General features: G+C 38.2%; 1 protein-coding gene across 1 annotated transcript in view; it reads right to left on the bottom strand.

Annotated features, from left to right (window-relative positions):
• Positions 1-27,306, bottom strand: part of RANBP9 (RAN binding protein 9) — an 88,676-nt gene that overhangs the window by 30,699 nt on the left and 30,671 nt on the right. The window contains exons 3-5 of the mRNA XM_029945563.1: positions 5,383-5,435; positions 4,334-4,501; positions 177-199 (exon numbers count right to left, since the gene is read on the bottom strand). Of these exons, the coding sequence (XP_029801423.1) occupies positions 177-199; positions 4,334-4,501; positions 5,383-5,431 (240 nt within the window). The 5' untranslated portion in view covers positions 5,432-5,435. The remainder of the gene's footprint in view (positions 1-176; positions 200-4,333; positions 4,502-5,382; positions 5,436-27,306) is intronic.

Below are 27,306 nucleotides of genomic sequence, written 5' to 3'. Positions count from 1 at the left end.
AGCCTCATTTCTCAAGCGCATACGGTGGTGGCTAGAGAAAGGACCTCTCTTCTACGCATGGCATGCAAACCTAACACTTATCAGTACGACTGAGTTCCAAACATGCTTAACGCTAGTTTCTTTAACGTCTTTTCATTAAAAATGCAAGACTGCTTTTAAAAGAAAGTGTGTCTTACCGGTAGGTCGGTGAAAGCAATACCTAAAAAACAGACAAAAACCAAAAAAAGTGGCATTAGAAATGGTTTTTCAAAGGCGGACGTCGGCGACAAGCTGCACGGAACTTCTAACTGAAAACAAGGGAGGAACCGCAGAGGAAGGACGGGGAGACTGGCAGGCTAAGCATAAAATCACGAGACTAGCATCTTCCTCAGGGACACCGACCGAGGTCGGAGTGAACGCCATCTCCTCTCAAGACCCACATCCTGGCTGGTCACACACCCAAGTTTGCTTATGGGGACACCATTTTGAAAAATGGTTTTAGAAGCATCTTCTAGGCTATGTGAGGACCCACATAAGAACGCAGGTTGTGTGACAGTCACAATGGATTTGTGACCAACACCCCAAGCGCTCTAGCCAGTCTTACCACTCCTTCTTCCTCACCTAGATTCAGTTCTTCAGCAATGTGAGGGGGATGGAGAGGACACTTCTTTTGTTACCAAGAGAAAAAAAGGGAACGATGCAAAATACAGTATTTTTGTTTCTTAAAAGAAAATTTTCCCATGATAGTACATTCTTAAGTCACTTTTGACTATTCTGTGGTGAGAGTCAATTCCTTGTTCAAAGAATCAAGATTTACACTGCTGAGAACTCATGGATGTCCTGACAGTAATTTCAACACAGCCGTGCTCCAAACATACTTGAATAATGTGACGTCACTGAAGTCTACTGGCATCCCTGAGGTGATGACTTAATATAAAATAATCTCTCTGCATGTACTGAAATACACTGCTCAGCGGAAAATGCACCAATAAATAAACCAAACGTTTCTGGAGGATCTCACTGATAGGTTTAAAAAAATGAGAAACAGGAGGAGGTGTTGTTGGCTTGTCAGATAGTCAGTCCTTCCCGTCTCAATACACATTAAAACAAAACGAAACAAAAAACCCACACCAACCCCACGACTTCTGTGGTGCTGATCAACATCTAAAAATCGAGGGTATTTCTGTTGTCTTTATGGTCTCTCCCCACGTGAGACCCTATGGCCTGTTAACTGTGCTCTACCATCAGGAAACACAACCACCTGATACTAAAGTAATAAAACTCAAAGGTGAACAGACTATACACATCTCTTGTTTTTTAGTAAATGTGTAAAAATCGTGTTTTGTAGTTAAAGTCTTGTTTTTATGACTTTTAAAAGCTAGTCAACTCATGTTGGCTTGTCAAAAGGAAAACCAAGCGGGGGCTTCCCCCAGCCCCCTGTACAACATTCCAATTACTTCTGGCTTCATTAATACATAGAAAGCAAAGGGACTCAGGCCAAATATGGGAATTTATTCTAAATATTTCAGAAAACTAAACAGGATACAAAAACCAACAGAGAATATTTTGGTTCTCATTTGTATCTTTACCATTTTTCATAAATTAGCAGCCTGATAAATTATTTTCCTCAAAGAGGTCTATTATAGCAAAGACTGCCTACTTTTATAGTTTCAGCAAAAGATCCTTTTTGTTATTACTGAAATCCTCAGTCTTTACCAAAAACTCTAATGAGAAACCCAATTCCAAAGACGAACATTTCCGAACATGGCCAAACACAGCTAGCACTGCCTGTGCCCAATCAGACCACAAAAAGATGCCACGGTTATGAGTTAGAAGAATTATTTAAATTTTACACAGAAGACAATTTTTTTAGATTTTGGATTTTTGTGATTTGTCAAGAGGTTTTGCAAAAAGTGATCTTCAATTGATAATACTGAACATTTCCAATTATGTTAACCTGGATCCTGAACTGTTTCTCCTCTATTTTCTCAAATAAAACCTTCTCCATTTCTATTTTTATGATCAGTAAATGTGTATTTTTGAAAACCTTCATGAAACTGAAACTAAAGAGGTATCAGCTTGTGGGCAGAAATCATCCGCTCTGGGATGTACAAAACAACACTGTGGAAATAGTATTTTATTTTCTAGTAGCCAGAGTTTGGACCAAAGGTAAGCACGCCTTGGTAGAGCAAGTCCCCATGTTCTGCTCTCTAGTCTGTATGGTCTCTGTCACAACTACTCACTTCTGCCACCGTAACAGAAAAGCACCCGTACCCATCACACAAGTGAACGGGTGTGGCCGTGTTCCAATGACACTTCACTTAAAAAAGAGACAGGAGGCCAATCTGGACCAGGAGCCATGGTCTGCTGACCTCCATCTAGGGGAATGATTTTTTTACCCCTGGACCCCCAGCACCTAGCCCAGATCCCGGCGGACAGTGACCGTCAACAGCATTTAGCACACCCTCACTACGTGCCAGGCAAGTGCTTAAGAACTTCGCATGCGTCATTTCAGTCGGCTTGAACAACTGGAAAAAGGTGCATATTATGGTGATTCTATTTTACATATTGAGGCACAGAAATATTGACCTGCTAAAGTCACGTGGCCTTAGCCAGGAGACAAACGCAGGCAACTAAAGAATCCTTTCGACTGCTCTTAAATTGCCTCTCTATGTGCCTCATAAACATTACACTTATAAATGACTCATGACAAAGGTCTCAAATTTACTTCAAATTAGAATGTGATTCCATCACTAAGTACTCTTTTCCTAAAAAGCATCTCACATTTTAAAACCAGTCTCTTATTCAAGAGAAAACTCTCCATATAAATATTTGTGAAACTCTAACAGGAAACAAAATCATAACACCTATGGTGTTTCCAGCTCCCAAAATAGAATTTCTTCTCTAGAATAAAGTTTTAGAAACCGTACAAGACTAAGTTGGGTTTTAAAAATATGTCTTCTTTTGCATTTTTGAATCAAAAGTCATACCTCAACGCAGATTTCTCCTGGTCTTATGTACGATCAAATATCTTAATCAACCAAGGCCACTGCGTAGACTATCCCAGTGAACTGCTTTGGTAAGCCGGAGCAGTGTTATACAGAAGCTGAAGAGGCTGTATCCTTCTGGAAACTGGCTGACCACAGCAACCCGACCGAAATACACACCTCTTGCCCAGTGTCCTGAATCAACATTTTTGTGCCAACGACAACAATACAGGGGTCCAGTATGGACTTGCGATGCCCTTTTAGTCAGGTAACACAGGACTGCAGGATCAGTATTAAAAATGAGAAGGAAAGGTTGAAGCCAAATACTAATGTGAAGACATGGACTGTATACCCAGAATATGCTGAGACACGAAAAAGGAACAGCTATTACCAATGCAGCATAGCACTCAGAATTTTCTACTATGAAATGAAAGAAACAGCAGCTTTTGTGTTCTATCAAAGAACATCTATGATTAGCCTAAGGATACTATTCACAGTCTAATTTTTCTATACTGTTGATGAGCCAACTGAAATTCCGGTCTTCTGAAGCCACTGAGTGGTCGCTTCCTTATGCTTTACCTCTTCAAAAATAATTGCTTTGCATCAAAGATTTTTCAAATAATGTGAAACCATGTTATTTTTAAAGCATCAGTCTTACTATCCTTTATACTTTAAAAACAAAACCAAAAAGACTTCTAAGAAAAGGGAGTGTAACAACCACACGTGACTCTGAATTTGAAGTGCTCTGGGTGTGTGTGCAACTAAAAAGCCTAATTTCCTCCTCGTCCTATAGGTGTCTTCATGTTTTCACTAATCTATTTATTTTGAATTTGGCACCTGTCCTTTATCCTTAGAGATTCTGGTGTGTGTGTGTGTGTGTGTGTGTGTGTGTGTGTGTGTTTCAATTCTGCTCCTTTCTGTAGGACTAACCCGCGGCCATCACTTGGTTAGCAGGCCTGACCTTTTAGTAAGTCACGGCCTTTGGTGCACTTGATAGTGGCAATCTTTTCCTTCGTCATCCCCCGTGCTACACGACACACCTCAGCACCTGTTACCTAGAGAGTGCAGTCATGCTCTGCAGTGTTTTACTCAAAGCAAAGCAGAGAACACTCAGCATTTCCATTACTAGAATAAAGACGTGAGTGTGGGGTTATTTTCACAGTTATTCCCGTACATGGGATACAATGCAGCCTTCACAGAATACAAATTTTCACCATTTCCTCAACCTCCACCTGGAAGGAACAAAGAAATCATGTCCAGAGGCAACTATTTATAATAGAGAACTCCATAATAAATGCGACGACCATGCGGTAAGTACAACAATCACAATACTTGATTATTTTACATGCAATACGTTATCTTAGTACCTAAACTATGTCCATTCTTGGTGTAGAAGCAGGTATTGTTGATAAGGTTAACACAACAGCCAATGACATCGCCCGTCGTAAAAGTTGGTCCATAAGGTTGTCCCGTTCCAGAAGAACAAAATGAATGTCCATCATCCCCATGATAACCATATGAATGTTTATCCCAGCCTAAAGAGAAAGTTCCAGTATATTTACAATGAAAAGTCAGGTTCCTCTGTTCTAGACCTATGCACGATTATGACAAGCAAGAATAGTACAACAGACAATAGCACAAAAATAAAACTCCCAAAGGCACCTTTACACTCAACAATTACGCCATATGATTTCTACATTAGAATACTGCTTATGATACTAAAGAAAATAAATTTGCCACATAGAAAACTAAAACATGTATTGAACGAAGACTCATACCATTAAAAAAAAAAAAAAGTCAGTCACATTTCCCATCCATATTTCCTTTGCTAACAGAACAAAGGAATTTTGCTTTGATTTGGCTTAAACATACACACAACACAGCATTTAATATAAAACAGGAGATTTTTCTATTTTCAAAAAGTTTCCCCCCAAACTAATTTTTAACATTAGCACATAATCCAAGAATCATTTCAGATGATAATCGGATGATTAATGGTTTGGGAAACGGTTCTGCCATCTCAACTGACACCGTCGTTAGTTTACTTTCCCTACTAGCCTACATTCCCAGAATATTAAACCAATGACCACAGGTTGAAAGCCAGGAATGTGCTGGGTAGCAGAAAGAACCAAGCATATGAAAATATTTAAAGTAGTTGATATGGCTAGTTACCAGAAGTTAAAATACCAAAACAAAACAAGCCAAAAAAAAAAAAAGGACAAAAAAAAAAAAGCAAGAGTATAAATTTAAGTTTTGCTAAATATCATAAAAGTTAAATTTTTTAAAGCCACTCGGCTTCCAACTTTGAACTTGTAATACAGGTGATTAAAAACACGGAAAAGTGTGTTTAATTGTCTCAAATTTAACTAGAAAGCAGTAGCTGTAAGATAGTACTATATAATTCAAGTACAAGTACCTGGTAGTCTATTCATGTTCACACCTTGAGCAGAAAGACCAATTCCCATGTAACTGTTAAAAAAAAAAAAGGGAAGGAAGAAAAGCATGTTATTATTACCATATATGTAAAAAATTACCAAACACTCTGAAACATCAGAACCCAGCCCAAGTTGAAACTCCTAGGACAGTTACAAAAAAGTTATTACAATAAATTAGATAGCAAGAAGGACAATATTAGCACAATAAAACCCAGATTCGCAGTAAATTCCTACCGCACTCATTCATAAATACACCCCAACTATTAGAAATAATTATGCACTCTACTAACAACTAGAAAAACCTTTCAACTTATCCACATATTTAGGATTAAGACTTCTAAGAAAAGTGTTGGGGGACTTGTGGAAGAAAAAGAAAACAGTAATTAGGAAACAAATATATTTCTAAAAAGACACAGTGAAGTTCGAGACCACAAAAAAAAGGAACACAGATACAGATTTAGAAAAAATGTCAAATTCATGTAAAAACATCTGAAATGCTTAATAAAATTACTATATGGTATCCATGTACTTGCTTTCTCAAAGAGTTTTGTCAAAATGACAAAATCAAATTAAACATAGGGCTCTTAACTTTTAATTTATGAAACTAAAAGAACAAAATTATCTCCAAAAAAATACATGGGATTGATTTTTTAAAGCTTATAAAATATTAATAAAACCCATAGAGACAGGAGAAAAGGTGAAATGTATAAAGCAATACACCTGCAAATACTGATTACCCCCCCCAAACCTAAATAAAACAGTAAACTCAATCCAGTTTGTTAAAAGGCTAACTGACAATGATTGCATCAAGATTTAAAATGGCATTTGACAGGGAACCTGGATGGCCCAGTCAGTTAAGAATCTGACTTGGGCTCAGTTCATGATTTCATGGTTGGTGAGTGCAAACCCTCCATTGGACCTGGGGTCTGCTTCACAATCTGGGTGTCCCTCTCTTTCTAAAATAAACAAACACTAAAACAAAATAAAATGGTATTTGAGCTACATTCCTAATAAAAACCTCAAGCAAATTGAGTAAAAGGAAACTAAAATGTGACACATGTCTCCCCAACTCTAATACAGCAAAATATTCAACAGTAAACCCTGAAGCCATTTCTGCTGAAATCAGGGCATGGAGTTGTCTGCAACTGTTAAACACCATTTTCAGATAATTTAATAAAAATAATAAAAACAGGGATGCCTGGGTGGCTCAGTCGGTTGAGCAACTTCAGCTCAGGTCATGATCTCACCACTCATGGGTTCAAGCCCTGCATCGGGCTCTGTGCTGACAGCTAGCTTGGAGCCTGGAGGCTACTTCGGATTCTGACTCTCCCTCTCTCTCTGTGCCCCCCCCCACCCCCCGCTGGCACTCTGTCTCTTTCTCAAAAATAAATAAACATTAAAAAAATTTTTTAAAAATAAATAATGAAAACAACCAGTGTGATAGTAAAAAAAATATAAAAAATATTTGTCATTGCTATGATTATATACGTGGAAAACTACAGCATCTACTAAAAGCTTTTGGAATTATAGTTGACCCTGGAACGATGCAGGGGGCTGTGCCACTGACCCTCATGCAGTCAAATACGCAAGTATAACTTGATGACCCCAAAACTTAACTAATTGTCTGCTATGGACCAGAAGCCTTATCGATAACATGAAGAGTCAGTGGACACACATTTTGTATATTATGTCCATTACACACCATACTCTTACAATAAAGTTAGAAGTGAAAGGAAGAAAATGTCAAGAAAATCATCAGGAAGAAAAAAATGCGTCCACCGTACCGCATTTATTGAAAACAGTCTGCATATAAGTGTACACACACAGTTCAAACCCATGTTGTTCAGAATCAACTATAATTATTTTGGCAGAGTGACTAGATAAGACCAACATTTAAATTTCTCTTCTAGTAGTAACTAGCTAAGAAAAAAAGCGGTGTGTGTAAATACACAGCCACAAAACTAGAGAAATCATAAAACAGGAATCTCAAGCCATAAAAATGATACATTAAACTAAATGCTATAAATATGTGGATATACTATGTATTTGGATAACTTGACAGTACAAAAAATATCTTTCTAAAATTAATATATACATGTAATAAGACTTAAGAAAGACTCCCAATGGATTTTCAGAACGAGGAAATGATTTTAAAGTTCATATGTAAAAATCAGAAGTTTAATCAAGAAAATCACCAGTTTTAAAAAGAACAATAACTTAGTATTTGCCCTACAAGTTATTAAAAGAATGAGCTGAACTCACAGAAGCAGTATTACTAATAAGAGCAGTAACTTGTCAAATGAGACAAGAGTGACAAAACATCAAGAAACAACATTTAGCTCTCTAGTCAAAAAGACTCATTAAGTGTACACTTCGGCTCAACCCTTCTGTTTCGAACAGAACATACCATGTTAAGTACGGGGAAGGAGAAAAGACTTATTAATAAGGTGCAAGAGTCAAGTCTTGGAGAAGAAACAGAGATGAGAGCAGGATCTGACAACAGCCCGGCCAGGTTCTGGCTCTCCGAGCCCACGGTCATGGCTGCAGTTTCCCCTTCTGGGAAAACAAGGCCTAAAGACGTCCCCCAGGAGGAATATCGCCACACTCCCCGCGTAGGACCAAAGACTGGACCCGGCTTCTGCTCCTGAGAGCAAGAGAAGAAAACACTGATTCTACTCGCTGCCTTGGCCTGAGCTTCCTGGACCCCGGGGCCTCGGTAGGAGCAGCAGTGGTCTCCTGACCAGCAGCCAACAGCGCTGCTGAGTGGCCGGGGGCTGAGTCTGCAAGGCGCCAACCCAGCTGAACAGAGAACCGGAAACTCCTCTACCTGCTGTTAGAAAGTGCAAACTGTCATATGGAGAAAATAAGGATAGAAAAGGATGCACAAAATGAAGAAAAACTTTAAATTTTCCAATCAAAATGAGACTACAAAAGCAGAATTCTGTAATATGCCAAACACAGATAGGCCGAGGACATGAATACACCTGAAACAAAAACTCACTCCAGAAGACACAAACAGGTGGACAATTAAGACAGAGAGAAGTTTAAAAAGTACATTTAGTGGAGGGGGCACTTGTCGGGATGAGCACTGGGTGTTATACGGAAACCAAACTGACAATAAAGTATAAGAGGAAAAAAAAAGTATATTTAAGATATGTAAAAGGAAAAAGGAGTCTTCGGCACTGAAGGTTAAAGCAGAACACCTATATTTATTAAGACAGCTAGTTTTCCACAACTGAAAAATACATTGTTAAATTGAAAGCTATACACACTGAAGATAAAATAACCCTGCACGAGGACACAATGTAGAATATCAGTAACATGCAATCCTAAAAGCTTCCCAAGAAAAAGTACAGATTATCTCCCTCAAAAAAAGACCCCCACAATGACAGCAGACGCCTCAGCAGCAGCCGAGGGCCGTAAACAACGGCACAAAGTTCTGAGGGCAAAGAACTGTCTAGAACTTAATGTAAAGAACCTAGAACTTCATGCCCAGATAAAGTTTCACTGAAAATGAGGGCAATCTACGGTGTTTAAAGACACTAAAAAGCTAACCCTTTACTATCCACAGACCCTCACAAAAGAACTACTTGAAGATATGGTTAGTAGAAAGACAAGTGAAAAACAAAACAGAAGAAATGCATGGGTCAAAGAACCATAATCAGCACAAAAAATGATGACATAGGTCAAACTAAAAATAATTCCTTAAAAAAATACTATTATTTTAAATTCTATAACCCATATGTATGCTAGAATACAATTAATGGTACTTTACATATAAAAACCCAAAAAAACATGACCCATATTCAAGAGAAAAGAAACAAAACAGAATGACCGTGAGATGATGAAGTGGTTGAAATTAAAATATAAAGAATTAAAGCAGCTCTGGTTGCAATGCTAAGGGATGCAAAGGCAAATATGCTTACAATCATTTCAACAAAGAAAAAGAAACAATAAAAACACCCAAAAATTCTGGAGCTGAAAAATATCTGAAATAAGCCCTTACATGCTTCATGGCACCCCGGAAATGGCAAGATGAGTTACATATCCAACGGTCTAACACACATGTAACCCAAGTCCCACAAGGAGAAAGAGAAAATGGGTTAAAAATCTGAGAAAAATCTCTCAAATCTGGGATAGGACAAACATTTACAGATTTAATAATCAATGGGTTAGATACAAAGAAAAGCACACCTAGGCACAAATCACAAGCCAAACTGCTGAAAGCTAAGAATAAAAATAGTGAAAGCATCCAGATAAAAAAAAGACCCGTCACTGTCACAGAAACCCTGAGCTGCACACTCACTTGTGCATTTCTCACAAGAAATAAGAAGCCCAGAAGACAGTGAAATGAAATATCTGTAAATGTAGAAAATGGGGAAGGAGAACTCATGCTGTATTATCATATTTAAGTTCCTAAAATTCACTGCACTATACAAAATCAGGCAACAAAAATGATAGGGCTTATGGGGAAAAAATGGGGTTAAGAGCAGGGTATTCCAAAAGTCTATCAGCAACACATTAAAAAAAAGAGAGAGAGAAGAACTCAATTAAAAAAAACAACAACAGAAGTAAAAAAAAATTTTTATGCATACTAAACTGATTAAATACATAAACACAATAGTAAGTACAGTGCCTTACACTGAAAAAGACCTGAAGTTCACTTGGGGAAGTGAGTGGCACAGGACTGTAGCTTGTGGGTTTTTGTGAAGTGCTGGAAGGAAAGTTCTTTGACAGGGCAAATCCGTAACAGCAGATGTGGGTGGGTGTGGCTTGTAACGTGCAGTGAACTAACATAGTTGGTAGATGTTTAAGGGGGTGCGCGACGTATAAAACAAGCTCAAAATTACACAGCAATGAAGGAGTGGCAAGATTTCTAAAGTACATGAACAAGAAATATATTTTTTACCAATTTTTTTTAGAGAGAGACAGAGCATGAAGAGGGAGGGGCAGAGAGAGAGGGAGACACAGAATCAGAAGCAGGCTCCAGGCTCCGAGCTGTCAGCACAGAGCCCCATGCGGTGCTCAAACTCACAAATTGTGAGATCATGACCTGAGCTGAAGTCAGATGCATAACCAACTGAGTCGCCCAGGCACTTCAATGAGTAAGAAATGTATTACCATGGTACTCTGTTTAGCAACAGAGATGGACATAAAAAATTTTTGGATCAATGTATCAACACAGATCATTTCAAATTATACATTTTTAAAATAATGATTGTACCAAATATCAAATAACAGAGACTAAGAATATTAAATTCCTATGATAGAAAAATTTAAGACTACTTGCTTAATTTCCCATCTGTTCTCTCCATTCATCCTTTCCTACGTTCTTTGTATTCTTCTATATTTAACCTTCATTAGCTTTCTGCTATACATTTTGACACTGTATTAATGAACACCATATAAGTGTTAAGAAGTGCATCTTTAACATATTCTGGATTGACTTAGTATATTTATTACATGATGGCAGTGTCACACAAAACTTTTTAAAGCCTGCTGACCTCTTCCCACCCTTTTGCCATTCACTCCCCAAGAATGTCACCATTCTTGCTTTATTTAGTTAATGCAGCCTGACTCAGTGAGACACCCAACAGACATCTCATCAGAAACCATGGAGGCCAGAGGCAGTGGGATGACATCTGGCAGTGTGGGAAGAGTAATCTGTAAAGCAAGAATTCTATAACTGAGCAAAACTATACTTCAAAAACAGAGAAACTAAGATATTCCCAAATAAACAAAACCTGGAAACTTGTCACTAATAAACTTGAATAAGAAATGATAAAGCATAAAAGAAACTAGAGAGTAACTCAAACCCATACAAAGCAAGGACATCAATAAAGATAACTACATAGGTAAATATAAGACAGTATAAATGGTTATGTCTTATGCTCTTCTCTTATATAAAAAATATAAAGCAATAATTATAACTCATTAGGTTTAAATTGTAAACAGAATTTTACGACATTAACAGTGAAAAGGAGAAGATACGTTAGGAAGCAAAATTTAACACACTGTTGGAATTAAGTTGGTATTAATCCAAATTATATTTTTATATTAAGGTATCATTGAAGCAATCCTCTAGAGCAACCACTAAGAAAATAAAAAGTACAGAAAAGAAGCCAAAATCAAATTGAAAGGTATACTAGAAAACATCTAATTCACACAAAAGAAAGCAATAATGGAAGAGCAGAGAAACAAAAAGATATAACATATGTAATAAATATCAAAATAGCAGACTTAAGTCCTACGTTATCAGCAATGACAAGAAATACAAATGGATAAAATCATCCAATTAAAAGGTAGAGATTCATAGAATAGTGTTTTTCTTTAAAAAATGATACATTGTCTACAGGGGACACTTTAGATTTGAACACACAAGATGAAAATAAAAGGAAGAAGAAAAAGACACACTAACTAGTAACAAGATGAGAAACTAAGCATCCATCCATTAGTAGTACCAGCCAAAATCCGCTTTAAGACTAAAGTTGCTGCTAGAAACAAATGGATATATTTTATCATGATAAAAGGGTCAATACATCAGGAAAACACAACAATTATACACAAATACAAACCCAACAACAGAGCCCTATTTAAAGCTAGGCCTCAAAGAATTAAAAGAAATACACAATTCACAAAAATGGTTGAAACCGTCAACAACTCACTCTGAAGGGCGGATGGAACAATCAGAGGATCCACAAGGAAATGCAGACTTGGACGGAACCGTAAGCAACCAGGACTGACAGACGTCTACAGTACGGAACTCTCCACCAACCCTGGCAGAGACCTGCGTCTCAAGGGCTCATAGGAGAATCTCCAAGATCTACTAGGCCATAAAACAAGCCTCAATAAATTTAAAATAAGTGAAATCCTACACAGTATATTCTCCAAACACAAGAAATTAAATTAGATATCACAAACACAGGGCACCTGACTGGCTCAGTTGGTTAAGTGTCTGACTCTTGACTTCGGCTCAGGTCATGATCTCACCTTTCATGAGACAGAGCTTCATGCTGTCAGCACAGAGCCTGCTTGGCATTCTCTTTCCCAATCTCTCTGCCCCTCCCCGGCTCTCAATCTCTCTCTCTCTCTCTCTCTCTCTCTCAATAAATTTGTTAAAAATTTAAAGAAATCATAAGTACAATAAAACCTGGAATGTACACAAATACGTGGAAACTAAATAACATACTCCTAAAAATTTACAAAGAAACCACAAGTGAAATTAGAAAACAGAAATGAAGGAGAAGGAAAACATAATACACCGAAACTTATGGGATGCATCTAACGTAGTACTTAAAAAGAAATTTGTAGCTGCAATTGCCTATACTTAAAAAAGAAGTTATCTCTGGGCACCTGGCTGGCTCAGCTGATAGCATGTGTGACTCTTGATCTTGGGGTTGTAAGTTCAAGCCCCATATTGGGTACAGAGTTTACTTAAAAATAAAATCTTGAAAGAAAAAATCTCTAATAAATAATCCAACTTTCAGGGCAGCTGGGTGGCTCAGTCGGTTAAGCGCCGACTTCAGCTCAGGTGATGATCTCACAGTTTGTGGGTTCGAGCCCTGTGTCGGGCTCTGTGCTGACAGCTCAGAGCCTGGAGCCTGCTTCGGATTCTGTATCTCCCTCTCTCTCCGACCCTGCCCTGCTTATGTTGTGTGTCTCTCTCTCTCTAAAAAATAAATTAAAAACATTAAAAAATTTAAACAAAAATAATCCAATTTTCTATGTTGAGAAACTTAAAACAGAAAACAAAAGCCAAAAAACCTAACAAACCCAAAGCAAGCAATGGGATTAGGTTAAAGATTAGGACAGAAATAAATGCAATAGAGACCAGAAAAGCAATAGAATCAATGAATCCAAAAGGTGGTTCTATGAAGGGGAAAAAAGACTCAAATAACAAGAGCAGGAACAAAAGAATGATAATGACTACCAAAGCAAAAAATGATTTTAAGGAAATAAAAAGAATTATAAGAAAATACTATCAACAACTACATAGCAACATATTACATAAACTACTTAAAATTGACAAACACCTAAAAAGTCATAAACTATCAAAACTTAATAGCAATCTTCAAACTCGCCACAATGAAAAGCCCATGCTCAGACGGCCTCACTGCTGGATTCTTTCAAACCTAAAGAAAAATGATCCCCACTCCTCAGACTCCTCCCTGCAAATTAGCAACACTTTCTAACTAATTCTATGGGGCAACAGAATCAGACAGATACCATAAGAAAATAACAAAAAATATCCTTTACAAATATAGATGTTCAAAAGTTCGACTAGCAAACCAAATTCAGCAACACACAGAAAAGGATTGTATATCATGACCAAGAGAAATTCATCCTGTTTCTAAACAGGTTGGTTTAGAAACATAATCAATGATTACATGATACCATACTTACAGAATAAAGAATAAAAACAACTTGATCATTGACACAAAACAAGCATTAGACAAAAGCCAACATCCCTTCTTTATACCAATACTCAACAAGTTAGGAATAAAAAGGAATCTCCCAACCTGGTAAAAAGTATCTATTAAGAAAAAAATCCATAGCCAACATCATACTTAATGGTAAAAGACTGAATGCTTTCCCCTTAAAATCATGAACAAGAAAAGGATGACCCTTTTTACTATGTCTATTCAACACAGGACTGGAGGCTCGCACTTGGGCAATAAGGCAAGAAAAAGAACAGGCATCCATATTTTAAAGACAGGAAGAAACATACCTATTCACATACAACACACTTTTGTACATAAAAAATCCTCAGAATCCTGACCAAAGGAAAAAAAAAAAAAACACACCTATTAAACAAGTTCAGGAAGACTGCAAGATACAAGTTCAGTATGCAAAACTCAGTTTTATTTCTACTCTCTAGCAACAATTTGAAAATAAATTTAAGAAAACAATTCCAATTACAACAGAATCAAAAAGAATATCCAGAAATAAAATTAACAAAAAAATGCAAGACTTGAACACTAAAAACTACAAAATATTGTTGAAAGTAAAGAACATCTAAATAAATGGAAAGATAATCACATTCATGGATTGAAAGAACACTGTCAATACTGGTAGGATGGCAATACTGTCCTAATTAATCTAGAGACTCAAGGCAATCGTTATCAAAATTCTAACTTGCTTTTCTGCAGAAATGGAGGGACTGACCCGGAAATTCACATGGAAGTGCAACGGGGCCCAGGAGAACTACCTTGAAAAAGAAAAAACTTGGTGGACTCCCACTTCACAGTGTTAGAACTCGCTATAAAGTTTCAGTACTTAAGAGAGCGTGTTATTACTGGCTTGACAACAGACATGTGTATTAATGCAACAGAACTGAGAGTTTAGAAATTAACCCTTGTTATGTTTATGGCCAAGTGATTAGGGTAAGAGAGACAAAACACTTTAATGGAGAAAACAATAGTTTTTCATTAACAGATGCTGGGATTAGATGTATCTAGGCGAAAGAATGAAAACAAAGCCTTATCTCATCCCCACATATAAAAATTAACTCAAAATGATTTAGAGAACAAGAGCAAGAGCTAAAAATAGAAACTCTTAAGACAAAAATATCCGGGTAAATCTTCATAACCTTGGATTAGGCAATAGTTTCTTAGGTATTACTCCAAAAACACAAGTAACAACCACAAAAAGATAAGACTTCATAAAAATATAAAACTTTTGTGCTTTGAAGAATATTGTCGAAGAATTTAAAACAGGAGAAAATATATGCCAATAGAATAGCTTTCAGGGACTTCTATTCAGAATACATAAGCAACTCTCACAACTTGGCAATAAAAAGAAAATCCAACTTTGGCCAAAGAACCTAAACAAACATTTCTCCAACGAAAATATAGAAATAGCCAATAAGTACATGAAACAATGTTCAATATCACTAGTCGTTAAGGAAATGCAAATCAAAATCATTATGTGATCTCATTTCACACACCCTACGAGGACTAAACTCAGGAACACATGCTTTGGCAAGAACGCGCATTTAGAACTTTCACAGCTGGTGTGACAGTGTAAAACCGGTGCAGTCACTCTGGAAAACTGTCTGGAAGCTTCTTGAAATGGGAATCGTTGAGTTTCTTTATGACCCAGCAATTCAACTCCTACCCAGGAGAAACGAAAACATATCCACACAGGAACGTTACACAAATGTTCATAACAGCATCATTCTAAATGTGTTTCTACCTACTGATGAGTAAACAAAAAGTGATATATCCTTACTGGAATATCATTTGGCACCAAAAAGGAATGGAATATTAATAAATGCTGCAACAGGAATCAACTTTGAAAACATTATGTTAAGATAAATAAGCCAGAAACGAAGGTCATGTGCTGGATGAATGCATTGTATGAAATGCCCAGGGCAGGCAAATCCGTACAAACAAAATGGGCAAGTGGCTGTCTAGGACTGGGACAAGGGACTGCTAATGATAATGAGCACATGAAAATGTTCTAAAATTGAAAGTGGTGAGGACTGCACAATTTCGTGAATATACTAACAACTACCTGACTGCGCGCTTTTAAGGGTAAGTTTTTATAACTATGAATTATGTATCAATAAAACTCTCATTCTAAAACATAAACAAGAGGACTTTTGTTTTCAGCGCCAATATATAGAGAGCTTGGAATTTGTCACTCCCTTCCCCACAACAAGAAAAAAAAGTTGAACAAATAAAAAGGCCACAACTCCGTGTGACTGCAGAGAATCCGAGGTTCCCATGAGCAGGAGCCTCTCAAGAGAGTCACTGGCAGGAATACTTTACAAGACGCACCGACGAGGGCCCCTGGGTGGCTCAGTCGGTTAGGTGTCAGACTCTCGATTCCTCAGGTCAGGTCATGATCTCATGGTTTCTGAGATCGAGCCCCACATCAGAGCACCACGTCCTGCTCTTCGCTGACAGCACACAGCCTGCCTGGGATTCTCTCTCCCGTCCTCAACTCTCTCTCAAAACAAATAAACTTTGAAAAAATAAAAGGTAACAATGAATTCCTGCAGGCAGAGTACAAACTGCCTTGAAGCTGTAAGACCGCTGCGGCCCTGTCTGAGAGAGGCCCCCACACACCAGAGGTTTTCCCTTCTGCGGGTCACCAGACTGTCACCCCGAGGAGCTCTTCCAGCTCGGTCCAGGCAGGGGAAAAGTGACGGTCTGCGATCCGCCCAGAGCAAGTGTCCTCTTTAACAAAGGCCTGCCTCCAGGGGAAACGACTTTATCAGAACCTTATTTGAATTCAAAAAAGAGCATTTAGGGGTGCCAGGGTGGCTCAGTCAGTTAAGTGTCCAACTTCAGCTCAGGTCACGATCTCACCATTCCTGGGTTCCGACCCGCATCTGGCTCTGTGCTGACAGCTCAGACAGAGCCTGGAGTCTGCTTCAGATTCGGTGTCTCCCTCTTTCTCTGCCCCTCTCCCCCACTCACGCTCTCTCTCAAAAATAAAATAAAATAAACATTTAAAGAAAAGAGAGAGAAAAGAAAAAAAGAACATTTAGACAACTCCAGTTTCAGGTAGCCTGACTGACTGAAAAGGGTTATTTAAAAAAAAAAAAAAAAAAAAAAAGACTAAAATTCTTCTGAAGATCAAAGGAAAGGGGTCTGGTCCAGTGTAACAACTAGGATTTAGTCATAAAACCACAGAACACTTCCTTTCCCTGGTACCTTATCACCACATCAGCAAGGCTTTAGTACACAGTATCCTAACAGTACATTACAACTGAGAGACATGCAGGACACACTATTTAAGGACTTTCTAGGGAAACCCCAAATAACAGCGAAAACAAAAACAAGGAAACCAGAGAAAAATGAAGCCCCTGACACGGTCAAACACTACACACGCCAAGCAAGCATTAAACACAACTTGACTCCTAGCGATTATAAAATAGCACGTAAAGATCTATTTACCTAAATTTCAGTTACCCAATAAATCACGTATCGTTTTCACGAAAAAAATCACACTTCATGCTAAATAGCAAGAAAAATACAATCTGAAGAAACAAAGCAAGTATCACATCAGATAAGGCAGAGATTTGGGAATTTTCAAACTGAATTTAATATAACTGTGATTAACAGGCTGTAGGCAATGAGAAATAATTTTTTTAATGCTAGAAGTTAAAAAGGATTATTACAAAAAGTGCTGTTGACGGGTTCATCATTAGACTAACCACCACTGAGAAAGCCGTCAGTGAGCCTGAGGATATATTATTAAGAACTTTCCAAACCGAAATGCCAAGAGAAAAAAAAAGGAATGAAAAGATCGGAACAGAACATACAAGAACTGCAGGACCAATATAAAAGGGGTAACTTAGTGGGGATACCCAAAGAAGAGGAAAGAAACTTGAGTATTTTAAGTAATAATGGCTAGGAATTTTTCCAAAATTAATGACCGGTATGAAACCAAAATTCCAGAAAGGTTAGAGAACACTAAACAGGATAAATACCACAACATCAACACCCAGGCTTACATTCAAATTTCAGAAAGTCAAGAAAGAACATCTTGAAATAAACTAAGGACAAAACAAAACCTTGTCTGTAAGGGAAAAGGATAAGAATTACATCAAGACTTATTCTCAGAAACCACGCAGGCAAGGAGAGACTGCAGTGAAATACCTAAGTGCTGAAAGAAGAAAAACTTTTAACCTAAAATCGAGTGTCCAGTAAAATTATCCTTAAAAAGTTACGGACAAATACCTTATTAGACAATCAAGAACTCTAAGAACTACCAACAGACTTGCTGAGCCTGAAATATCAGAAGTTCATGGGAGAAGGAAAAAGTATTGGGGAGAAACTTAGATCTACACAAAGAATGAGATAAGAAATAAGTGAAGATATGATAAAATCTTCCATTCTTCTCATTCTGAACTGATCTTACCTGCTGGAAATAAAACCAATAACAACAAATTAGGTAATTACAGTTTAGGGACAACTGAAATGAGTGAGAGCAATATTACAGGAGATGGGAGGGGGAATTGGTTACGATCTGTGACAAAGCACCAGTGCTACCTGTAAAATGGTAAGGTGCTATCTGAAAAGATGACTTGCAGTCATTGAAAATGACTACTGCAAACTCTGAGACAACTCGGAGAGAAAATGCAATCATAAAAAATGCTCAGTGAAAATCAGAGAAGGAAGAAAGCAGATTTTTCTTCTGAATAAAGCAACAAGGAAAAAATGCGACGAACAGAACGCAAGTACAAATAGCACTGACACTAACCCAGTTACAGTATCAGTCTCAATGTGAAAGGCAGAAATACATCAATTAAGAGAAGCTGACAGATTGGATGAGAAAACAAGGCCAAAGTATGTATCGTCTACAAGAAACCCAAATTAAATATAAAGACACGCACAGATGAAAAATAAAGGGATAGAGAAAGACATATCATGCTAATACCAATCAAAAGAAAGCAGGACTAGCTATATTATTAATTTCAAAGATTTAACAGGGAAAATTATCAGAATTAAAGAGGAGCATTTCCTAACAATAAAGAATCAGTTCTTGAAGACATAACAACCCTTGATGTTTATGCATCTAATAACAAAACGTCAAAAGGAGTGTGGCAAAAGCCATGGGGATTGCAAGGAAAAATAGTTAAATCCACTATTTTAACTAGAGACGTCAACAAGTGTGCATTAGTAACCGGCAGATGCAACAAACAGAAAAGAAGGAAGGATAGAGTCAAACTCAAAAGCATCATCAATCGACTGGACTTCACTGACATTTACAGACTACTTCATCTGTTACCAGCAGAATGCGCTTTCTTCTCAAGCTCACAAGAACATTCACCGAGAAGACCACCTTCTGCTTCGGCACCCATGCTCCTAGGTATTTACCCAAATAAGCTGAGAACTTATGCCCAAACAAAAACCAGCACATGCCGGCAGCTCTGTTCGTAACTGTCAAAAACTGAAGGTGACCAAGACGTCCCTCACTAGGTAAACGTGTAAACAAACTGTGATACATCTGTACAATGGAGTACTATTCAGTAATACAAAGACATAACCGATCACGCCATGAAAAGACACGAAGAATCTTAAATGCGTATTGCTGAGTGAAAGAAGTCAGTATGAAAAGGCTACGTGCTGTATGATTCCAACCACCACCCTCTAGAACAGGGAGAATTATGGAGACAGTAAAAAGATCAGCGGTTGCCAGGAAGTTTGGAGACGGAGGGTTGAGAAGGGAGGGACGAACAGCTGGAACCACGGGGGATTTTCAGGGCAGTGAACATGTTCTGTAGGATACTGTAAAGGTGGCTACAAGACACGCATTTTCCAGCCCCACAGAACTGTGCAACACCGAGGGTAAGCCCTAACGTAATCTCTGGACTGTAGTTAGTTAAGAACCTCTCAATATCGGTTTGTCAATTAGAACAAATGTACCGCATTAATGCAAGATGTTAATAGGAGAAACTGGAGGAGAGAGGGGTATTTGGGAATTCTTTGTAGTATCTGCTTAATTTTTCTGTACAAACTTTCTAAATTTATAAAACTTTCCTAAAACTGGCCAAAAAACCAAAGTCTACTATTTAGGGAAGAAAAACACCATAAGCAAATACAAAGGGCAAATATGTTAAGAGTAATACTCCAACATACAAAATACAGAATTACCCTTAATCTAGAATGCTTAAAAATATGGTGAAAGAAGAAACCTATTTGCAAATACTCACTGCGGCTGTACCATCACGGACCTACGGACAACACAAAGTCCTTCATACTGTGAAAGAACGAGTACACTGTGGGGCACCCTTCCCACAGAATAAAAAAGCATCAATGTGGATTTTTTTTAAATGTTTATTTGTTTTTGAAAGACACACACACACACACACACACACACACACACACCATGAGTAGGGGCGGGGCAGAGAGAGAGGGAGACACACAATCCCAAGCAGGCGCCAGGCTCTGAGCTGTCAGCACACAGCCCAACTCGGGCCTCAAACTCATGAGTCCTGAGATCATGACCTGAGCCGAAGCTGAAGTCGGATGCTTAACCGACTGAGCCATCCTGGTGCCCCACATCAATGTGGATTAATCTTAAGTATACTCTGCTAAATGAAGTCAGTCTCAAAGAGTACGTAGGACACAATTCCATCCATGTGCCAGTTTTAGAAAAGAAAGCCATGAAGGGAGGAGACTGGTTCAGTGGCTCGTAGAGGAGTCACCAGTGCAGAGAAGACTAATGGTCACTCCCTTGCAGGGAAGTTCGGGGAGTGATGGAACTCATTCCTATCCTGGTTGTGGGAGTGGCTGCAGGACTCCAAGAATTTGTCACAACTCACAGAACTGTACAAAACAAACAAAAAATGAATTCTACTGTACACTAATTAAAAATAAATCTTTGAAAAGTTAATACTGTAATAAAAAATGGGTAATTTGAAAGGCGGCATTAACCTCCATGGGTGACAATAAGGGACAAATAATAAGTCATTTTAAATGGATAGATTCAAATTAGGTAGCTTGCATCCCGGCTCACGCAGGCCCCTGGCCACGCAATGTGCCGGCTGCCCCGGAGAAGCCAGCAGACTGTGGCCCGGCCCTGCCACACTCGCAAACACCTTACGAACAGAACCGATCTACGTGGTTACTATGAACGCTGCGATACAAAGATGGAATAAAATGAAAGAGATCGGACAATAATGGAGGAGGAAAGCCTGTGTGAAAGTGTGCACATCTGCTGCAATTATAAAGGGACGATGCTTTCCAAAAGGGCAAATGTGGCCCTTTTGAGAAATAATTCAACTTTTGACAGTTTCAGAAAGATCGGTTAACTAGATGTTTCTGTCATATGGGATTGGAGTTAGCTTTTAATTGAATCTTAACTAAGATTTAATCTTAATTTAATTACAAGAATCCACTTAACCACTGCCTTGTTTGAAACTCAAAAACAATCTTAGCAATGTGATTTCTTAACGAAAGTGTTCGTGAATTTCAGAAATAAAGAAAATTTCAACTTACACTAAATGTTAGCCCTTCACTAGGCATTCATCTAGTGGGTATAATGGTAACCAATCAAATTCCTGGTTTGATGCTGAATTTTAAAATTTCCAATTCTGAACAGTTTTTTCATGTTACTCTAGGTACAATAGGGATCTTTAGTCTCACAAGGCTTGAAAAATACTTAGTATCTTTTGAACTGAAATGTCTTATTTCTGTCAGACGGCATAATGGATATAATAAAATAAGACTCTTATGGGCCCCTGGGCGGCTGGGTCAGTTAAGCATCCAACTCTTGATTTTGGCTCAGATCATGATCTCATGGTTCGTGGGATCAAGCCCCACGACAGGCCACACGGTGACAGCATGGATCCTACTTGGGATTCTCTCTGCCTCTCCCCCACTCATATTTTCTCTCTCTCTCAAAAGAAATAAACAACAACAAAAAAACCTCTTACATTAGGAGCACCAAAAGAGAATAATTGCTGCTTCAAGATACACTGGTATATGTAGATCTCTTTCTATATAGAAACTCAGGACACTTACCTGCAACTCACAAATACCAATCTAAAACGTGTAAAAGATATGAACATAATGTCCATTTCTGCTTTATGTGAAAAAAACTAACTACTTCTAACTATTCACAGTAAACTGCAGTTATCACCCAACTGGTGATTCACACAGCGCTGTAAAATTAAACAAAACATTACATCAAAAGTTGCATATGCTCCCGTGAAGATATTTCAGTGAAGTTTTTAAAAGATGCAGGCTTCAGGGGCGCCTGGGTGGCTCAGTCGGTTGAGCATCTGACTTCAGCTCAGGTCATGATCTTGCCGTTTGTGAGTTCGAGCCCCACGTCGGGCTCTGTGCTGACAGCTCAGAGCCTAGAGCCTGCTTCAGATTCTGTGTCTCCCTCTCTCTCTGCCCCTCCCCTGCTCGCACTCTGTCTCTGTCTTTCAATAAATAAATAAAAATGTTAAAAAAATTGTTTTAAAGATATGTGTGTCAGGGTTAAAACGAATTATTAACCAAATCAGTTAAGAACTTATAAAAAAGCCAACAAAAAAAGTAATTATCTAGGGAGCTACAGCTCTGAAAGACTATGAACACGTCAGCAGTTATGAGAAAAACATATCAAACTTCACCTGGCCACCGAAACAGTCACGCTTTACCGTATTTTATGTGATGTCTTGTACATCTTAAGAAGTTTGCCGGCCAAGCGTGCCTCTCACACACAAACCAGCCAATCCCAAGTCCATGGCCCGGCTCCTTAGCTCACTTTCATGCCATATAATACGTCCCCGAACTAAACTGCCCTAGTGTCAGGCACCAGAAAACTGGAGACCACACAGCAGCCCAAAGCCCGCCAAAATCATTCAAACGAGCCCCTCCTAACCTGTTTAGTCCCTTCCTTTGGGACTAAAGGCTCTGGCCTAGGCCTTCCCCTTAACCCCTGTCTTCTGCTGTAAGGACGCAGGTCTGATTCAAGTTTTCCCTCTGACCTTGGAGGCCTAGGTGTCGGATTCACAGAATCATTAGACAATAGAAGGGCACACACTGCCCAAGGAAGGAGGGACCACCCTTGTAACACTCAATCAGGAAAGGCCAGTTAACACCCTTAACATTTCTAAGGGCGGGCCTAAAGATAGAAGCTACGCCCTACGTGAGGGTCCTGGGTCCACTCTGTAATTGGTTAAAGTTACTGCCAATGATGGTATGCTGTAATGATTGGACCCCTGTACCTGTGTCATAATTTCCTGTAACTCCCCCTTCCCAAACTCATAAAGGCCCTACCTTGCCTTTGTTAGGGGCTCTCCGCATGGATCCACTGTGTTGGTGAAGTCTGTGAGCCTGACTTATAAGCCCATAATAATAAAGCCCTTTGCTTTTGCATGTGTGACTCGGTCTCCCTGGCAGTCTCTGGTTTTTGAGGGCGATATTGGAAACTTGGGTATAACACTGTCACCTGACCACAACCTGGTACTTCCCCTGGGGCCCCTCGTGGCACATGGGACCTCCCTCTCTAGAACCTGGGAGTGCAACTTCCTTGCAAGCCTTGTTCTTGTCTCCTGCAGCTGCCACACTTTTACCCTCACTTACAACGTGCACGTCCTTAGGACAGCCACTACTACTGAGGACAAGTAACTCAACATCATGCATATCTAAAATATTACAAAGTAAGTACTAATCACCATCTGAGCGAATAGAATGAAGGTAAGAAATTTAACTGAAGTAAAGAAAATGGAAATAACTATACTCAACATTATTCTTCAAACCTAGAACATCCTGTGATGCAAAATGTTCCAATTCTAATTCTCCACTGACGGCAAAGCAGCTACCGATCTCTCCCTATACTGCACTCCCCCTACCCCCATTCCTCCTACAGCAGAAGGATCATGAAAAACAACCTTAACAGGCTCTACTACTTGCCTCTGGAAAGTCCACACTAACATACATCAAGCTTTGAGATGCATATTTCTCCGTTACCTCCAAAAGAGCTAGATAAACAATCCCTTACATTAAGGAGTAGCCACCTTTATGCAGGCAGCCTCCAAGCACCTATTCGTTGGTCGTGCCTTTTAATAATTAAGACAACCAAACTCGAAGACCCACAAAAGCAGAGTATTAGTTTGAGAGTTCCTCTAATAATTCTTTGTCAGAGAATCTCATCTGTAGTTAATTAATTATGACAACAAATAAATGTAACTTGGTTTCCTGACTTTTGAAAGTAGCCTGTTATAATATTAAACATAAGAATAAGGAAAATAATTTATCATATTTTAGGTATAAAAGAGATCTTTTCACCTCACCGACACTAAAGTATGATTCTGATAAAGTGAAATATTTGAGTAACAAAATCAATTCTATTGTACTCCATAGACAAAATTCTTATTTTTCAGCATGTCCCTACAAAACTGACAGATAAATAAGTAAACAAATAATAGCAGCAATTCCAAATCATGCCAATAAGTTAATAAGAAATTGCTTCACATTTCTGGGGCACTTGGCTGGCTCAGTCAGTAGAGCATGCTACTCCTGATCTCAGGGTTTATGAGTTCAAGCCCCAAGTTGGCTGTAGAGATTACTTAAATATGAAATCTTTAGAGAAAAAGAAATTGCTTTGGATTTCAAATTTATGAACTTTATAGGTACCATCCATCATACCAACTGAGATATACCTACAAAACCACACAGATTGTGATCTATTTTACGGTTCGATTTTCCAGTAGTAACATTTCTCTTCACAAGTGTTAGAACTTAAAATTTTTTTGGATCTTTAAGACTTTTTAATAGGAAGTGCCCAATTTTTAATAAAAATAAATAGAATAATAAGTGTTTTTTACCTGCGTTATTTAAGAATTAGAAGAAAAAACATGACATCGGAAATGACAAACAAAACAGAACATAAGAGTGAACAGTTCCCATAGAAAAATATGGAACAGGGCATCTGGGGGGCTCAGTCGATTAAGCATCGGACTTCAGCTAAGGTATTATCTCACAATTTGCGGGTTCAAGCTCCGCATCGAGCTCTGTGCGGACAGCTGAGAACCAGGAGCCTACTTCAGATTCTGTGCCTCCCTCTCTCTCCCCCCCAACCCATAAATAATTTTTTAAAAATTAAAAAAGAAAATGAAAAAGATGGAGAACAATTTTCTAAATAATGAAGGAAAGTAAAAGGTTTTGTGAGCAAATGATATAGAAGTTAGTCATCATGGCTGGTGTCCTTCCTTAAAAAAGAAACCGATGTAAAGGAACAGGACAAATACTTAATGAAAATCATCATACACTAAACCTTTCTGAAATAAAAGAAATCTTGAAATTATTATTTAAGGCCGTACATGAAGAGTAACACCAAGATATATTCAGTACTGGCTCTTCAAAGAAAAATCTTTTGGCCATCCAAGTGAAAGACAAATTTTCTCATTAGGAAAAAAAGATGGCGTACGACTTTGACAATGACGCTGCACGTCCAAGTCTATGGAGCTCAAGACCATGGAAGCCAAGGGTTTTATATCCAATCAAGTCTTCAAATAAAATGAGTATAAAGGTCACAGTTATGAACCAAAAAGGACTTAAATAATATTGTTCCCACGAGCTCTTCCTGAGCTCCCTAGTAAAGAATGACCTTCAGACAACCAAAAACATAAAACCCTAAGAGAATCTTTGGCATAAGGTCTGGTGCTGAATTATTAAACATATTGAATTTGGAACTACCACTAAATGATGAGGTAAGAGAGTTGTGGATGCAAACATCTCATGTGCTTTTACAACATGTGGATATAGTACAACTAACGAAATGGAGGAGAGTTTGCCCGCAAAGGAAAAAAAACGGCCAAAAACCAACTACTGGTACCCGGGACCACCTACATGAATCTCAAATGCATCACGCCAGCTGAAAAGAAAGTCATACTCAAAGGGTTACATTTATAAGACATTATGGTTTCAAATAAAAAAAAATACAGGAATAGAAAATAGATCAGTGGTTGCCACAAATCAGGGGTGGGAGGAAGCCTGGATCATAAAAGGGTAGTAAGAGGGAATTCCGGGGGTGAGGCAACAGTTCATGTCTTGGTTGCAGTGGTTGTTACATGATTTTATGCATTTGTCAAAACTCACAGAGCCATATCCTCCCCAAAAGTGGATTTTACTGCATGTAAATCAGTAATAATTTTTAAATGCCAAAAAACAACAAAAGATAGCAGGGAAGAGAGAGGGAAAGCGAAGAACTTACTAGCTGATTTCATTATCGCTCACAAAAGAGAGTATCTTAAAAGGAGGGGACTGTATTAGTATAAAAGTAACTTTCTAAATGTAAAACTAAAAAACCTTTCCCCCAAAAGAGAGCAATGAAAATAGACCACATCATAAAAAAACAAAATTCAGAAGTGACAAAAATGTTTCATGTTTCCTTTCACTCCTATCTCCAGCTAACCACTTCCCCTATCTAGAGGCAACTGCAGTCACCATTTATTTGTGTTATTTGTTCAGCATTTTCTAAGGCATATTCGGTTACACAGCTGACCCTGAACAACACAGGTTTGAACTGCATGGACCCACTTATACATGGATTTTTTTGTATTACAGTACTATGAATGTATTTTCTTTTCCTTACACTTTTCTTAATAACGTTGACTTTTCTGAGGCATATTCTATTGTATGAATACAACATATAATACAGATACAAAATATGTGTTAATCAAATGTTTATGTTATTGGTAACATATCTGGTCAACAGCAGGTGATTAGTAGTTAAGTTTCTGGGAAGTCAAAAGTTATACACAGAAAAGCAAGGGCAGCAACACTTCTATCAGACAAAACAGACTTTAAAACTAAGACTGTGCGGGCACCTGGGTGGCTCAGTCGGTTAAGCGTTGACTTCGGCTCAGGTCATGATCTCACGGTTCGTGGGTTTGAGTCCTGCATCAGGCTCTGTGCTGACAGTTTGCTCAGAGCCTGGAGCCTGCTTTGGATTCTATGTCTCCTTCTCTCTCTGTCCCTACCCCATTCGTGCCCTGTCTCTGTCTCTCAATAATAAATAAATGTAAAAAAAAAAAAATTAAAAAAAATAAATAATAAACTAAAAAAATTTTTTAAAAATAAAATAAAACTAAGACTGTGACAAGAGACAAAGAAGGATACTACATATTAAAAAAGATATCAATCCAGTAAGAGGATATAACAATTGTAAATACCTATGCATCCAACACGGAAGCACCTAAATACATAAAGCAAATGTTAAACAGACATAAAAAGGGAGAAACAGACAGTAATACAATAGTCCACTTTAACACCCCATTTACATTACAAGATCATCCAGACAGAAAACCAGTAAGAAAACAATATCTTTGAATGACACACTGACTAGGATGCACTTAGATATATATAGAACATTCCATCCAAACACAGCAAAATACACATTTTTTTCAAGTACACATCGGACATTCTCCAAGATAGATAGATAAAACAGTC

The sequence above is a fragment of the Suricata suricatta genome, chromosome 7 (genome assembly GCF_006229205.1).
Source record: "Suricata suricatta isolate VVHF042 chromosome 7, meerkat_22Aug2017_6uvM2_HiC, whole genome shotgun sequence".
NCBI lineage: Eukaryota > Metazoa > Chordata > Mammalia > Carnivora > Herpestidae > Suricata > Suricata suricatta.
Note: the sequence above shows the minus strand (reverse complement) of the source record. Positions and strands in the feature narration are given on the sequence as shown.